Source organism: Excalfactoria chinensis, chromosome 3 (genome assembly GCF_039878825.1).
Source record: "Excalfactoria chinensis isolate bCotChi1 chromosome 3, bCotChi1.hap2, whole genome shotgun sequence".
Classification (NCBI taxonomy): Eukaryota; Metazoa; Chordata; class Aves; order Galliformes; family Phasianidae; genus Excalfactoria; species Excalfactoria chinensis.
Window position 1 is genome coordinate 79769230 of NC_092827.1, and position 15928 is coordinate 79785157.

General features: G+C 41.3%; 1 protein-coding gene across 2 annotated transcripts in view; it reads right to left on the bottom strand.

Annotated features, from left to right (window-relative positions):
- TTC7A (tetratricopeptide repeat domain 7A) overlaps positions 1 to 15928 on the bottom strand; it is a 157516-nt gene that overhangs the window by 113920 nt on the left and 27668 nt on the right. For both annotated transcript variants that reach the window (XM_072333365.1, XM_072333366.1), the window contains 4 exons: positions 15040 to 15200; positions 14539 to 14602; positions 6160 to 6297; positions 5654 to 5737 (listed from right to left, as the gene is read on the bottom strand). In XM_072333365.1, coding sequence (XP_072189466.1) covers positions 5654 to 5737; positions 6160 to 6297; positions 14539 to 14602; positions 15040 to 15200 — 447 coding nt within the window. The remainder of the gene's footprint in view (positions 1 to 5653; positions 5738 to 6159; positions 6298 to 14538; positions 14603 to 15039; positions 15201 to 15928) is intronic.

Genomic DNA, 15928 nt, shown 5'->3' on the forward strand with positions numbered 1-15928 from the left:
AGGAACCATCTGAGGCCTCTGCTGCTCCCAAGGTTCCTGCAATGCGAAGAGAAATGAACTATTTTTTTTGCCAGTTGCCTAGCAACCAGCCTAAGCTTTAGCAAGAAAACCAACAGAAGGAACAGCCTAAATCAGAAAATTTGTCTGCTGCTGCTGCAGAATTATGCTTCAAATATATTTATATCTTTCTTTCTAACCTTCTGGAAAGCTGTATGTTGGCATTACAGACATGACTGAGTCAAACTTGAAGCTCTCTGAAGCTATCAAAGACATCCGCTTTTGCTGCACTGTTTTAAATAAGGAGAAGTATTCCTTTTTTGGGTGCAACACAGATATGAGCAGCTCAGACATTAGCTGTCTCTATTTGGCTATGACCAGCACATATCAGCGACTCTCAAAGGGCTTGGAAACCAAAGTTCATGTCTGTGTAAGGCTGGTTTCAAAGACCTAGAAGTGCTGCTGGCACAAGCCCTGGGCAAGGCTGCATTATCTCCCCTGCTGAGCAGCTGAAGGGAGCACCGTGACTGCATGCGGGGCTCTGGGACAGCTGCAGCCTGCTCCCTCCTGAAACCAGCTGAATCACAGATGCCAAGGAGGATGCGATTATTTCCCTTTGTACAGCACCAGATGCTTCCTGAAGTGTTACATTATTAAGAACCATCCAGGTAGACAAGCACAGCTCTTCCTTCCTTCTTGTCTTAAAGATGAGCAAACACAAGAAGGCTAAGAGGAGACAGGAGCATTCTGTGTAGTTAAAATCAGGTTTCTCCACTTAGTTTTGCAAAGTGCCATCCTTCTGGCTTCAATTCCTCTAACTGGCAGCCATTCAGAACAGGAGGATTGGCAACCCACACAATTGTTTCTGGACTCATGCAATTGCTGTCCTGAAGGCCAGCACTGGGCTGATGCGATGGTCTTCTGCAGGCTGGATGAATACCTCGACAGCTGAACACCAGGCATCCCAGCAACACCATCAGCAGCCCCTGCACAAGGCCTGCTGAGCACAGCCCTTGCCTGCAGAAAACTTCCCCCTGCTCCACTGGACTCTCCCCTGCAGCCCCTCCACCAGCTCCAGACCTCTCCTCTCACACACATCCTGCTGCTCTTCATCTCCTAAATGAGTATGAGGGAGTGAGGGGTGAGGGCAGATTATCGCCTCTCAGCAGATACTCCAAACATCCCTTAGGGTGGGACTGTATCACCCCCTACTTCTGCTGTCAGGAAAAACAAACAATCCTAGAGCTTTTAAGTCAGTAATGAAAAAAAACAATAATAAATAGAGCAGAAACATTAAATCTGAGCATGAAAATGTTTCATGCACTGAATATACTAATAATACGTATCCACTGGACATAAAAGCTGACTAAGACTGCTGCAGGTTGAATGGCTCAGCTAGGGCACCCAGACCGAGTACAGTCATCATTCACCTAATAATTTCAGTTCTCCCTGAAGCAGAATCCTCCCTCACCACCCTTGGGGAAACAGCACATCACTGTCATGAAAGACAAATCCTGTCCCCTTGGATTGGTACTTAAAAGAGAAGCATCAACACTGCTTTATGTGTGTCTTTACAAGGTGCATTGCTTATTGGTTCACCTTTCCCTTCAGCTGCAGCACAAGATAAAAAACACACGACGTGGAACCAGAAGACTATCAAGTACAGTCGATCTAAATCAGAATCCAATCCCGTGATGTTCTTCAGAGTCTCTAATCCCAGATCGCTCCAGTGACATTTTGGGACACTCAGGATGAGTCCTGTGTGGGGCTATGAAGTGCGGAAAGGGACAAGAGTCTGAACATGTAACTGATCCAACTGGTCTGAGGCCAGAGAAATGCTTGCAAGTGCACAAGGACCCTATTTCACATCCCTCTTGCCTATAATACATCACCTAGACCCTGACAACTTTGCCTCCAACTTCAGACACCTCAGCAGAATGCTGTGTGCAGGTCATCTCCATGGCCTTCAGTGCAAAACACTCAGCCGTAAAGCTGCAGATTCTCATTGTACACAGTCTTCTACTCCGTATATACAAGTTTGGTCCTTTCCCACTCTGCTGAAAACAGGTCACTTTCACATTCTGAAAGTCTCCAGACAAGCAGATGCAACCTACTGCACTCATTTTAGGCTGGCAGCAGGACAGTGGCTCATCTCACAGCCCGAGGACTGTGCCAGATGGCATTGGGCTATCACAGCGCTCACCACTCAGGCTCAGTCTGTCTGTGCGTGGCAGGCACAGGGAGCTGCTATGCCCACTCTACCCCTGGCTGTCATGTCACCAAATTATGAATGTTACTACCAGCAGAAGCAGCTCAAAGCATCTGTGCAGAATTCTGCATCACTTTCTAGCACCAATGCAGAAGGACAAGGGTTTTGCATCAGTCTGATTTAAACTTTTCTCTTGCCTATCCAGAACTACACTCGCTGAAGCAGGACATCTCTTAGTGTTCCCTTTCTACAGCAGGTACATCTCTTGCCATTACCTACAACTTCCCAGCATTTCATCTAAAATTGTCCATAAAAGCATCCCAAATTTCAGGCCATGCTGCAATCATCAATTCAAAAAAATAAAATAAAATACAGAGTACGTGCACTCCCAACAACAGCCTTAAAAACAAACAAAACAAAAGACCCCAAGAAGAACCAGATAACACCGTTTTTCTCATTAAGAGCACTAAAGAAGCACAGGCAAGTTAAATTGCTGTCACTCCATTATTTCTACTGCTTTAAGTGGATAGAAGAACAATAAGAAGGTTATGCTTCTCTGAGCTTTCTTATTCACTGTTTTACGAATCCCTAAGGCCTTGCTGCCCTGGATGAAATTTCTGAAGTGACATGCCTATTTTTATTAAGACACATCCTTTTTAAACTAATGCATAAATTCAAGCATGCACACAGTAACGAGCTCAGCTGTTTGACTTAACATTCACAGTGATCACTTGTGAAAAACGAGAGCCACCGTTTGGCAATTTTTGGGCTAGTTCAACACAGCACAGAACAGAGGACAAGGTGGATCTTTACAGCATTTTTAAGGTTAGATTTTGCAAATCCTAAAGATGTATTTAGAAAAAAGAAAAGACCAAGTTCCAGCATTTTCAGGTTGGTAAAAGGGTTCCTGTCACGCCCAAGATTTATGAGCATGATTCGCTGTACTGCAGAACAAGTAACACTGCAGGATGTGAGATTTCATTACCAAGAAATGAGATCAGGAATTGGCTGTGACTGAGACAGGTGAAAATAGATCTTTTACCTATAAAAGCTCATGTGTGCTCTGCATTCTGCATTCCAGGCAAACTACACTTATCATCAGCTCTTCCTGCTGCACTGGAGTACTTTCATGTCAAAGAAATCTGTTCTGCTACCAAGCTACAAAGAAGAATAAAAATGTATGCTGTATCTCCCATTAGCAAGATGACGCATTGCAGAGTATATGACAGGAATCCTCAGAGAATACTTGTGGATTAGAAGTGAAATGCTGCACAGGCGAGATTGCTGTGTAAGGGAATCCCCTCTGCCCCACAGGAGGCTCAGAAAATTGAGAGCTTTTACATTAACAGGCAAGATCAGGCTACTTTACCTTCTAAATATTTGAAGTTCAGGCAAAAAGACATGACATAATAGGACATCTGAAAAGATGGGACGGTTACAGAGATATGAATGCTTATGGTGCTTTTTTCACATATACAGTAACTTCTAGAAAAGCTGAGAAGGTATGCAAGCATATAAGAAGGACAGACTTCTCATGCAAATTGTTAGAAGCTAAAGATCAAGCTCCATTTCTCTTTCACAGACAAGCCTAAAAACCTAAGAATGAATCAAAGTTACCCTCTAGATACGCTCTCAACTATCACCGATTAAAATCCAGATTTGCTCTAAAACAGATGATTAGGGTTACAGCATCGTTTGCTGTCAGAAATAAGCCACATAACTTTTAAAGCCAATGAATCGTCCAGACAAGTCAAGTGAGTTTAGGGGAAGACACCGTGCCTTCCATCACTGAGTATCTAGTCATTGTTACCCTGAATGTCAACAGATCAGGTATCCAGAGGATTTGGAAAGGCAGAGGGCAGCTATGTGCTAACTCCAAGGGGAGCTGCACCCAGTTTCTACAGCCCTCACCTGACAAAGGCCAACACAAGGTATTACCACCATAGCACTGAGCTTGCTGTTCCGCTATTCCTCCAGTGGCTTCATGTTTCCATGTATGTGACTGAGTCAAGCTATCATTTTCCATATCCAATTGTAATTGCCCAGGGTGTTACACAAATCCCCAGTGACAGAAGCTCCACACAAGCTCTACAGGCAGTCTTTTTCCAGTACACTGCAATTCATTTTTTTTCTTCCTAATTGGAAACATGAACTTGAGTTGCTGCAACTGGAAGACTCTGCATCTTATCCTACTCACCACAGACAATATGAAACCCTTCTTCTTTACAAAAACCCTTTAAGATTTGTTTATCTTGGTCTTTTTATTTTTCCTCTCCTTTTATGGATAATTTTTTTTTTTGTTTTCTCTTCCCACAGTCTTCTTAACTTTACCCTTAGTCACCCTTGATGCTCTTAATAGACTTGCTCTTGTTGGTCTGCCATTTTCTTAACCCAACAGCAACCAGTCTTCTAGATGAGGCTTTGTCTATGCTCAAAAAAAGACAGGAATCCCTTCAGATATTTCCCAGGTTTTACTGCTACTTATAAATTGCAAGATGACAATTTTTTTTTTTTTGCAGAAGCATGATACTGTGTATTTATCACCAGCTTTCACTCCAAAGACAGTTTCCAATTCCGCTCAAGGCCATGAAAGGCCAAGAGAAGGTATCACATGACTCATGACAGTTAGTTGGTGATCTCTGCCTGGTTCCACCTGGACCACCATGCATGGGCATGGAATATAGGACCATGCTATATATGGTCTTTTACCACATAGCATTAATCTGCTCACAGTTCCTAATGGCTGTAGGTAGAGACTCTCAGCACAAACCAGCTTTTTTTTAAAATCATCTACTTTTCCTGCAGGAGATCTTCTCTTTTAAGAATAATAAAGAAAAGCTCGTACTGCCTCTGCCTATCTTCTGCAACCAGACTTCAGATGTATCAGTGGCTTGCTGGTAACTTGGACAAATACTACATTAATTTTAAAGAACTTGTGTTATGACAGAAGAACATGCAATCAAACACCCTTTGTTTTTCTACAGAAAAAGCATCAACATATTCTTGAAAATCTTTAAGGTCTCTTCCAATCCAAGTCATGCTATGACTGATCAGATGGAGAAACACCTTAGAGAGAGGCTAAGACAACTGCCCAAAAATACAGAGTTGCTGGCAGTGAGACATCAGTAGCCTTCTTATACTAAGAACTTCTTCATGTTGAAACAGCGTGGAATGGAAAGGAATATGGTGCTTCTCAATCCACAGCCATGCATAAAATCAGTCTTCCTTCTGACAGTGAAGATTAAACACTACATGGAAAGAACAGTACAGGATATGAAATACATATACATTAAGTGCAATCAGTCTCAAAAGAGAGCACTGTCCTTTCACATAAACTATGTGGTGCCACCCCCACAAAACACAACTGAACACTTTCGAAAAGATAAGCTAGACACATTCTGCAAGAGGAAAAACTGCCATTTTGAAGTCCTTTGGCTTGAACTTTACCTTTCCACATGCCACCATCGATAGGGCAAGCTGGTACCAGAGGTGAAATTCATCAAATGCGAACTTCATGGCTCTCTCCAAGCACTGAGAAACAAACATTGGAGAAAAGTAAGATTATTTTTTTGTTGTTTAAATATACATCTGTCAAGACTGATGCTTTGGCATGGCTCAGTAATCAAATGAGGGGTGACAGCTAGTCATGGAGAAGGTCAGGTTGGTTTTTGTTTCTGTTTTTTTTCTGATGACATCATCTTCCTCCTGTTAGTTAATGGGGCCTGCTATCATACAACATCACTTTAAATTAGGACTGTGCAAGCACCTACATAAAAATTAGTTTAATGTCTCTAACAGTTCTGGTCTGTGTGGCTGTAGGTCTGCAGCAGTTTCTACTAATTGTCAAATAGTATGCTTGATTTTCACCTCCCTGATGACAAGCCAGCAGTTACTGAATACATGGGTTACTCCAGCACATTTCAAGAGGAAGCTGAAAGAGAAGCCAGAGGTACCTCAGAAAGCATGACATACTGCCCTCTTCTGCCCAGAGTGATGCTGAGAAGGTCGTAGACTTCAGAAGCATCCCGAAGGCTGACAGCGCGGTCATCCTGCTGGTCAGGTGCACGGCTGATCACTGCATCCCGGTTTGCCTGGGTACAGATACAAATGGAGAGTCAGACATCAAAACAGCAAGAGAACTGACTCCTTCACAAGAAGTTCTACCAATCATCCATAGCATGCCAAGGAAAATCACCAAGTTTGGGTTTTTTATGTTTTATTTTATTAAAAATACCCAAAAGAACAGAAGATGTTCCTATGCAGAAGGAGACTTAATTTTTATCCACACAAACTAAACTCAAGAAATCAGCTGTACATACAGAAAGGATCTGTGTGAATACCTCACCTGGTTTGTTTCACACAATAAGAAAGTTAGGAAACAGACCTAACATATCAGATTCTCCATAATTAGAAATCCAAAGCTATCCTTTATCTATCATAGAACCATCTGAATTGAAAGGGACTCTTTAAAGGCCATCTATTCCAACTCCCCTGCAATGAACAGGGAAACCTACAGCTCAGTCTGGCTGCTCATAGCCCCATCAAACCTGACCCTGAATGTCTCCAGTGATGGGACATTCACTGCCTCTTTGACAACCTGTTCAAATCTACGCTCTTTATGAATTCAATTGCCTATAATTATGATGTTCCAAAGTACCATATGCCACACAGTGAAATTTACCAGATTCCAGCCTCTGCTTTCTGAGGGCAATGAGAAAAATCTTAATCCCAGAGTAAAGAGAAAACTTCCTCTATTTTCCAAACATTCAGGCTGGGCTTGACTCAGCCTGCCTAACCTCTGAGAAAGGCAGCGCTATATGCTATTGTGCATAATGACCACACAGATACAGTGCCCTGGGCATCCCAGCTCAGTGGGCCACAACATAAGAAAACATTCAGGTCTGACGTCTAAAAGATCAGAAAAATTAGGAGACTGCCAACAGTTCCACCTGAAGCAAACACAAACAAAACATTCCCTCCCCAAAGCAAGGAGGTTATTTCTTTTTAATTGCAGGAAGATATATTTTTTATCCTAAAAAGGTTAAACATGGGAATTAAATGAAATAAAATTTTCAGAAAATATACAGCCCTTAAAGCCCACACATATTTTAGCATGATTAAGCTGTAACTGTTTCATCATTATATTATCTGTGTAGTACCTGGTTCCAACCACTCTATCACAACTGAAACAGCAAACACAATTACTGACGACCAAGCAAATCACAAGCAAGAGCCACACAGCGAATGCATTTAAAGTCAAACTGACAGGTCAGACTCAGTACAGTGTTTGGACCGTGTACAAAAATGTATACCACCTCTTGTAGCAATAAGAGTGGCTTCTTTCTCACGTTACTGCAAAAGACAATCAGTGATTAAAAAAGGCAGATCAGAACAAGACATGTGAGATACCATGTAAGACAGTGAGAGCAACTTCAAACAGAATGTTCTGCAAGCAGTGTAGAGAAGCACAGCTCATCTGCCTTTAGCAGCATAAGTAAAATAAAATGCTCCAGCTCTGTTTGGATTCAACTCCAAGACTTACCTAAATAAATAAAACTTTAAAAAAAAACTCTTAAAAAAAAGCATATATGGGATGCTTCTGAGATTGTTACTTTTAAAAAGACTTAGAGCTTATACAGAACAATCCTCATTGCCATGTGAATTCTCCTATGTATATACAACAGCATGAACAGAATTTTCTGCATCAGTTATCACTTAACTTCTTTTTGACAGAAAATAGCACAATCTGATCGGCCTCCCATTAGAATCAATCATTGCTTGATGCTTTTTTGGGTATCCATCTAGCACCAAGCTATGATTTTTAAGTTGCCGCATTAGCACAGATAGAAAATTAACCAGAACTGGTGGGTGCTCATTAACATCTGCTAACAGATGTTGGTACTAGATGCAACAACAAGCCCTAATTCTGCAATAAGCAGGAACAGGACGTATTACTAGGAGGTGATGTTCCAAAATTGCAGTCATACTGAACACATCGTACTTCACCTAGGCAAAGAGTAGTTAAAAACAACATATGCATAGGCATGACTAATGTTCTTTACAAGGTCATAAACCATATTTTGTTCCATCTTTTAAATCTCAATGCCACAGAAGGTCTCTGCAATCTATCACTCTACTTCCACATATAAAGCTGCCACTGAGCAAATTTATCAAGGCACTTCTATCCTAGCCATTTTTTATGGCTATGTAAATACTGACCCTATCTCCAATTGCTAATTCCAGTTCTTCAAAAAAATCAAGAAACCCTTATGTTAATGCAGAGCTATTTATAGAACACCAAATAATGCAAATCTCGTGACAAACTGACCGATTAGTAGTAGAAGGAGTGTGCAGTGTGTACAAACAAGAACATAAATCATCATCCCAAGGCTCAGGGTACCATTTACCTTTGCAGTGTTACATACAGGAAGGTAGGGGAGGGAAGTGTGAATCAATACTTCCCGAAATCCCCCCAGAAAATGCAAACATTTCTTTGGCTTCTAAAGATGATGGGTGCTGTGATCACGGTCACCATTTTTCCCATCTTTGTTTATGTTTGTGTAAATATCACTGACAGTCACTGGTCAACACAGGTGCAAGCCATTTCCATCAATGCTATTTCAACACAGGTGTTTCTGCTCTTTCAGAACACTAATTTTCCTGAATACAATTGGAAAAAGGGTTATTTGTCCAACACCGATCTCCAAACAGAGCATCAATAAGCTGCAATTCACTGGTTTGTCCCACTGTTTTATTTCTTCCTCTACTCTAAGCAGAACCAGAAGAGCTACAAATACATTTTTGACATGCCCGGTATGATTCTTCCCTTTGCCACTGTCACATAGACGTGCCTCACTGCACACGGGCAGGACAGAAAGCTGGTGAGTCACACCAGCAGAAAAGACCCTCTGTTTAAGAAGAACGTGTAGAATGAAGAGGGTCACTACCAACAGGACTGACATATTCACAGAGGAAAATATAAAAGTCAATCCCTCTCTATCCAGGGTAACACGGCAACCCAGTGACGTACTGTGTGTTTGCATATTTTGGGACTCATTACAGACACGATGCCAACACAGGACAGCAAGCACCCTCCCAGCAGCAACAGGATGCATGCACCCACGCAGGCTGCAGCTGGTGCCACGAGCTCACACAGCTCAGCCATGATGTTCCCAGGTTATAGCAGGGAAGACATCTGCTTTTATGTAGATCAGCAATGTGCCTAACAGTCCTGCTGAGCTATGGACAGCTTGCATCTTCATACCCACATATACAGCATACCTACATCAGGATAACCTGCCTATCTACAGAGATTTGCTGTACGTCACTGACATTGTTATGCCACAGCCACGTGATAATTGCAGGTTATTTACGGTATGTTTATTAAATGCATCTGTAGAAAGGAAAAAGGCCACAGGAAATCCAAACAGCCATTACTTCATCAGCTATTACACACGCATTTATGCTGCAGAAAATTGAATTTTACCATAGTACAGAGATGTGCTTCTTAATAAAACATCAAGCAATAATATGCATTTCAATAGAGTATATTCCATGGATCAGTCCCTTCACACTACAATTAGCTATGAAGTATCCTTTAATTGCTCACTTTGAAAGATGGCTCCCCCTGCTTTGTTTCAAATAAGAAAAAGAAAGCAATTAAAATCTTTAATGAGTGCCTGCTGCCTGCCCCTTAATTCATGGGCATTCTAATGTTCAACTTGTGTCTTTTCAAAAGAGACATAATTGCCAGATCCACTGCAACCCATCTATACAGAACTGCAGCATGTTTTACAGTGTACTGTAATAATGTAATTGGTGTGATTCAATACTAACATTAAGAGAGGAAAAACAAATGCCATGTGTGTAAGACTGACAACAAGGCTTTGAAATCATGCAGTTGATGCCTCTGCTTAGAGGTGGGAAATGCTCAGCCCACATCCTCTGGGTCTCCATTCTGGCTGCTTTGCCTGTGCTGCCAACAAAATGAATGAACTTGCAGTGGCATAGACTCATTCAGATGTAAAAGGCTGCTGAATTCTAAGTTACTGATGATCGCTACACAGCACTTGAAGACCCATCTCACTAATATACACAAATAAAATACTCAAGGTTGACCACAAGGCTGTTGTGAGAATGGGAAGCAGGAGGAATAAAGAGGAAATACTAAACCCCAACCTTTCCCATATCTGCTCAGACTGAGATGCCCAAATTGCTCTATTTCAGAGCAGCAGCTCAGACAATGAAAACTTACTGCCTGCATGAACTGTGTGGCATCTGTCTCCTTTCTGGTACGCAACAGCTTACAGACTACAAGACCCCATTATCTGTCTCAGCAAAAAAGCCCATAAATATGAAGAGGTTGGAAGGCTGAGTTTCTCTCTCACCCACAACAAAAACACAACAGAGCATGGTAAAGGACTTGGTTTGTATGAGCAGCAACTTCACTTAAAATGAGTACATAACTCCATTTCTATAAACATCAAGGAGGCACAATGCAGCCATAAAGTCAAAGTAAGCAAGCAAGCCAGCCATGTCCTCAAAACAAATCAGTCCCTATCCAACTTACTGAGGGTTTGGCCAATGAGTGAGCATATTAATTCTACATATTGTTACTTTTTTCTCCTTTCCCTCAATGTAAGCACTTTCAAGCAAAATGCATCAGTGGTTCACAACAACAGACAATTAGAAAGACAGCTGCTACGAGCTGCTGGAGAATTACAGTCCAAATAAGTAGAAACTACTGGCTATTTTCCACACTCAACACATGGCCAGTTTGCAAAGCATTTAAGATATTCAAATTATCCTTGGACAGCTAATGTGTGAACACTCTCCTCCATTTTCCCCTTGTTTTGGCATTTGATTATAAAATGTGACTGTCATCTCTCTGACCAGGTATGTTCTAATGGTTGGTGTTGGAGCAGAACTAATTCTGGAAAAGTCCACTGAAAGCAAGGCATATGATTCCTCTCAGCCAAAGCGTCCAACAAAAGGAAAGGAAAAAGAAAGGACAATCATAGACTCAGAGAACTGCTCAGGTTGGAAATCCTAAAGATCATCAAGTCCAACTATAATCTAATGATACTACCCCAACTCTAACAACTCTCACTAGATCATGTCCCTGTGCACCATATCCAAAGGCAGGTTTATCTATGGGATAAGACTTAGGTACCAAAATCATACATCTACTGTTAGTAACCTGCATTTCAGAGAGTTCTCTCTCAAGAATTTGCATCCTCTCTGCAATTCTAGAAATAAGATAATCTTCTGCAAAGCAAAAGAAGAAAAACTCTACTCAACTCTCTGCAACTCACATTATAACTATTCATGAATAAATTAATAGGGATGCTGTATTTCCCACTAGAAACATCCAGCAAGCCATCTTCTCAGGACCAATGAGAATCATCTTAATGATTTCTGTTTAAACACAGATGTGTTGAATCTTGCTCCCTTAAAGGCATGCTCAGAACCATGAGCTTGCTCTCACTGGCCAAAAGAACAGGACGAGTCCCAATATCTTGCTTCCCCTCTCACCATCTGCTCTGTGCTCTCAGGCTTTCCAAGGTCAAATTGCCTTTAGGGATTCAAATCAGAGATAAGATGGGGATGACATTTCTAATCTTTGTTACACAGGAACAGAATTTATCAGTTTCGGATACAAGGAGCTTCATTTCCAGTATGACTGAAGTGAACACAAAATATCATGTTATTCAGTATGTTTGGTGGACCATGCCAGCCAGAATCCCTAGCTGTAAGAGCCAGCATTGGCAAGGCCCTAATAAAGGATTCTAGACTGTATTTTAGACCTCTGGTTCAAGAAGGGAAGATTTCTAAATACAAATTAAGAACATTTTTTGGTTTTGCTTTTCTTTTAACATAAAAAATACACACTAAAAGGAATAGAAACGGTTCCATTCCATGTTCTGAGAAACTTCTAGCTTATCTTAAGGGGCAGCACAACCACAGCAAACTCTGGAGAACAGGTACTGAAACAAACAGAACTGTGGTTAGAATTAGCCCTGCCCAACCCCCCTGATGCCTCCAGCAGCACAACAGTCCCAGTGTGCTGACAGGTCCAGCAGAACCAGCACCACTCCCACCCACCGTGTGGGACATGCACACAGCCCTCCCAGAGACAGCGCCACTGGGTTTGGTGGGGTAAACACGGGCAGAAATGGGACTGGCAGTTTAAAAATAGGATGATCCATTTTTTCAGTGCATGACTAGAACCCATCATTTTAATACAGCCTAAGTTTGTGAGAGGCAGTAGAAGCTGGCCTCCTCCCGGGTTAGAGGGTGAACATTTTTCTCCTCTCACAAACAGCCCATCCACTCCCCTACAGACAGCCCTGACTGTGATACTCTTCAGGGTGCCTGATTTGGTTCACTTAGATTCCTCCACAAGAGCTCCACAGCCAGCCATTGCAGCTCAGTAATATCTGGCACAAAGGGTGAGCCCATGCCAAAACCAATAACTGGATGCTTTTCATTGTTTACTGAGATGTCTTTGCTTGTGAAAACAGGTTTCTGTTATCAAAAGGATGGATAGAATACAGGAGAGGCAACTAAGGAGAGGGCCACAAGGAAAAAGCTTTTCTTGAAAGTGTTAACACAACCTTCTGGAACATTTTTAAGGCTATGGAAGAGTCTACCACACTACTAGATTTTTACATATTTAGGCTCTAAGTGAGCAAAACACTGAAGGAACACTTTATTATCACTTTAGAAGATATTCTTACTTCATTCCACCAGAATATGCAAGACTGCTCCCTTCAAAAGCAGTGGAAGTGGAGGCAAGAAGCAAAAAGCACAGACAGCATCATAAGCTGAAACCCAGGACGACTGAGAGTCAGAGAAGGTTTTCTGGAGCATAGGATGAGGCTTATAACACCTTAAATGCATTTTCTTTCACTTCCCCCCTGCAGCAAGAACAAGCAAGAGTTCTTGTAATACCTGTAACATCTTCTGTGGAGCTGCACAGGTCCTGGTGAAGCAGGTGTTGCTTCACCTTAGGAACGCGAGACAAACAGAAGTGTATGGTGCATTTAAGCTGTTGCAGCAAACTGCCTAGCTATGATTCACTCCCATATACCACATCCCATATTCCTTTCAGCCTATTTCTCACATATTTACTCTGCGGTTCTCTGATGATCTACATTCTCGCTCAGGACATGTCTTTGTTCCATGTTTTATTTGGTTGTTAACATTATATCATAAGGGAGACCTCAACTGGAAATCTGCTTCTTGTTAACTTATTTTCCATAAGCTTCAGCAAATTTAACACATAAAAAATAACAACACATCTCCAAATGACCAGCAAACCTGTACACGAGAAAATTCACTAGCTTACAACAAAACAGTGTAATAGAAAAGATGCCTCATTATATAATAAATTAAGCAAAATTTCCCCTTCCACAGCAGTAGAAACAATAAACTAAGCAGTTAAAACAATAAACTAATGGCAAGTCTACTGTTAAGAGGAAAGTGAAGATTCAGATGTTCTGCTCCCCAAAAAACAGTCTGTTATCATTCTTGTGCTGGTCCACCGTGGACTTTAGTTTATTTAAGCGCTTTTTGTGCAGCAGATCAAAATGCCTTGCATCTACCTACAGACAGTTCCTATATATAGAAGACAGTACTTAAAGACAAGCCTACTTATTAAATCTTATAGTCAGTACAGCAATCCAGACTCTATCAATAGCATTTTCATACTGCTTCATCCATAACAACTACAAGATCAGTCTGTCATTTGCGCACTACTGGATAACACAGAGATAACCTGTATTCCCCTCAGCAGAACAAGACTATAGTGTTCAAGGTCCCCTAAGATCGTTCAGCTGCAAGCCCAGCCCTAGAGATGGCTGCAGCAGTCAGTATTATTGCTGCTCCAAATCCTCCTCCTACAAGGATCAGCCCAGACAAGTCACACTGACATGAGCCCTTCTGATTTTAATGGAAGTGTAACGCTACACTTGGCACGCTACAAGCTCCAGGTCCAGCAGTCTATACTTTAATTACAAAAAGCACTTTCTAACTGCAGAAAAAGACCTTGACAAAGCAAAGCAGAGGCACTGTAGAGAATAGCATGCAACTATGGTGAACACCAGCATTTCTTTTTCTTGACAATTCCCCAAATTCTTCATTGAGGTTTCACTTAATGAAAGTGGTATTGCCAGTAAAGGAATAAATAGCATTTCCTGTTAATTAGTAAAAATCCTCATTTCTCTTTATTTAGGGAAGATTCTGTATACAAAACCAACCAGAAGACCTGACATGGAAATTCTAGACACTCCTTTTGTGCTATCAATATTACAAACTTATTTTTGGCTTACCATGGATTCACTGATTAAGAGGAGCAGCAGAGCCTCTTCTACGTTGTCCTGAGGGCAGTAAACACTGAAAGACAGAATGCATTTTTTCTGAAGAAGGTCAAGAATTATCCTATCAGCCTCTCTTTCTCATTTCACAAGAGGAGCAGTAACATGAAACATCTCATACATAATTCATTTGCTAGGTAATACCTTCTTTTGCAGGTTTACACAATTAAAAGCTCTGAAACACATCCAAGATGAGCTATTCTGAACCATATATAGATTATTTCCACTTCTTAGCAAAGACAGCTTTTTGGTTGGATTTTCTTCCTTTGAGCGGAAGAAAATCCAATACTCCAGGTTTGATGGTTTATTTTTCCAGCAGGCCTTTTGGTATGAAGTCAAAAACAAGAACTCCCAAAGCCAGTACATCAATCAGTGACACAATTAGCAATACTGTAGAGTATCCAAACACCCCCTTTTCCTTCTGTCAATAATCCAAAATTAAAAAATGATGCTTACTTCTCTTCTGTGTATAGCTCGGGCTTCCGACAAAGAAGATTGCTAACGTAAGACTGATCTTCCTTGTTCATGAACTCAGGGAGAGGATCAGATAAAGGGCTCCAATAACAGTCTTCACTTAAAGAATGAAGAAGCACTTGGCCAAGCTGTTTGGCTGCAGTCTAGAGATCAGTAAACAGAAAGATGCATCAGTAAAGTCTTTACACATACCCGACACACCTAACAACCATACACATATCACGAAGGCCTAACAACAAGGGACAAGTTAGAGAATGAAGACAACAGATTGCCACATGGACTACTTATAGTCTCACAAATGTAGCTATGTTTGAGTGTAATGGAACTCTGACGCTTTCACAACATCTAGATTTTGCAAGCAAGTCTCAGCCCAGAGGTAACTTCTGTCTTAGGTTTAAAAGAGCAGGCATTAAGCTGTTGGTGCAAATGCAGCTCTTTATAGCTTCTTCTCAGTATTAGTTCTCCCTCTCTTTTGTTGTTGTTGTAATAGTGGCAGAAAAGAGAAGATTAGGAACTTTATACTGAGACTGCAATGTCACATGCCCTTGTTTGACCATTGAGCGTCCTTAAATACTTGCTTTCTAGTTCATATCTATGTAGCTGTCAAGTTGAGCCCAAAAGGCAGCCAGTTAATTCGACTTTGCAATACAACCTTTGGCATTTGTCTCTGTTTACACTCATACAATAAACCTCTTGTTATTTATTTTTTTCAGTGTAAATAGATAAGTGTGCAAACAAGCACAGAAATCAAAACAAGGGCTATCTTCTGGGAATTCTCAGTAGCATGGTGCTTTACACCACAGCAAACACAGCACAGAACAGAGGTAGTCTGAAAATTCAGCCCTTCTGTCCTAAAACCAGTAAACAGTTT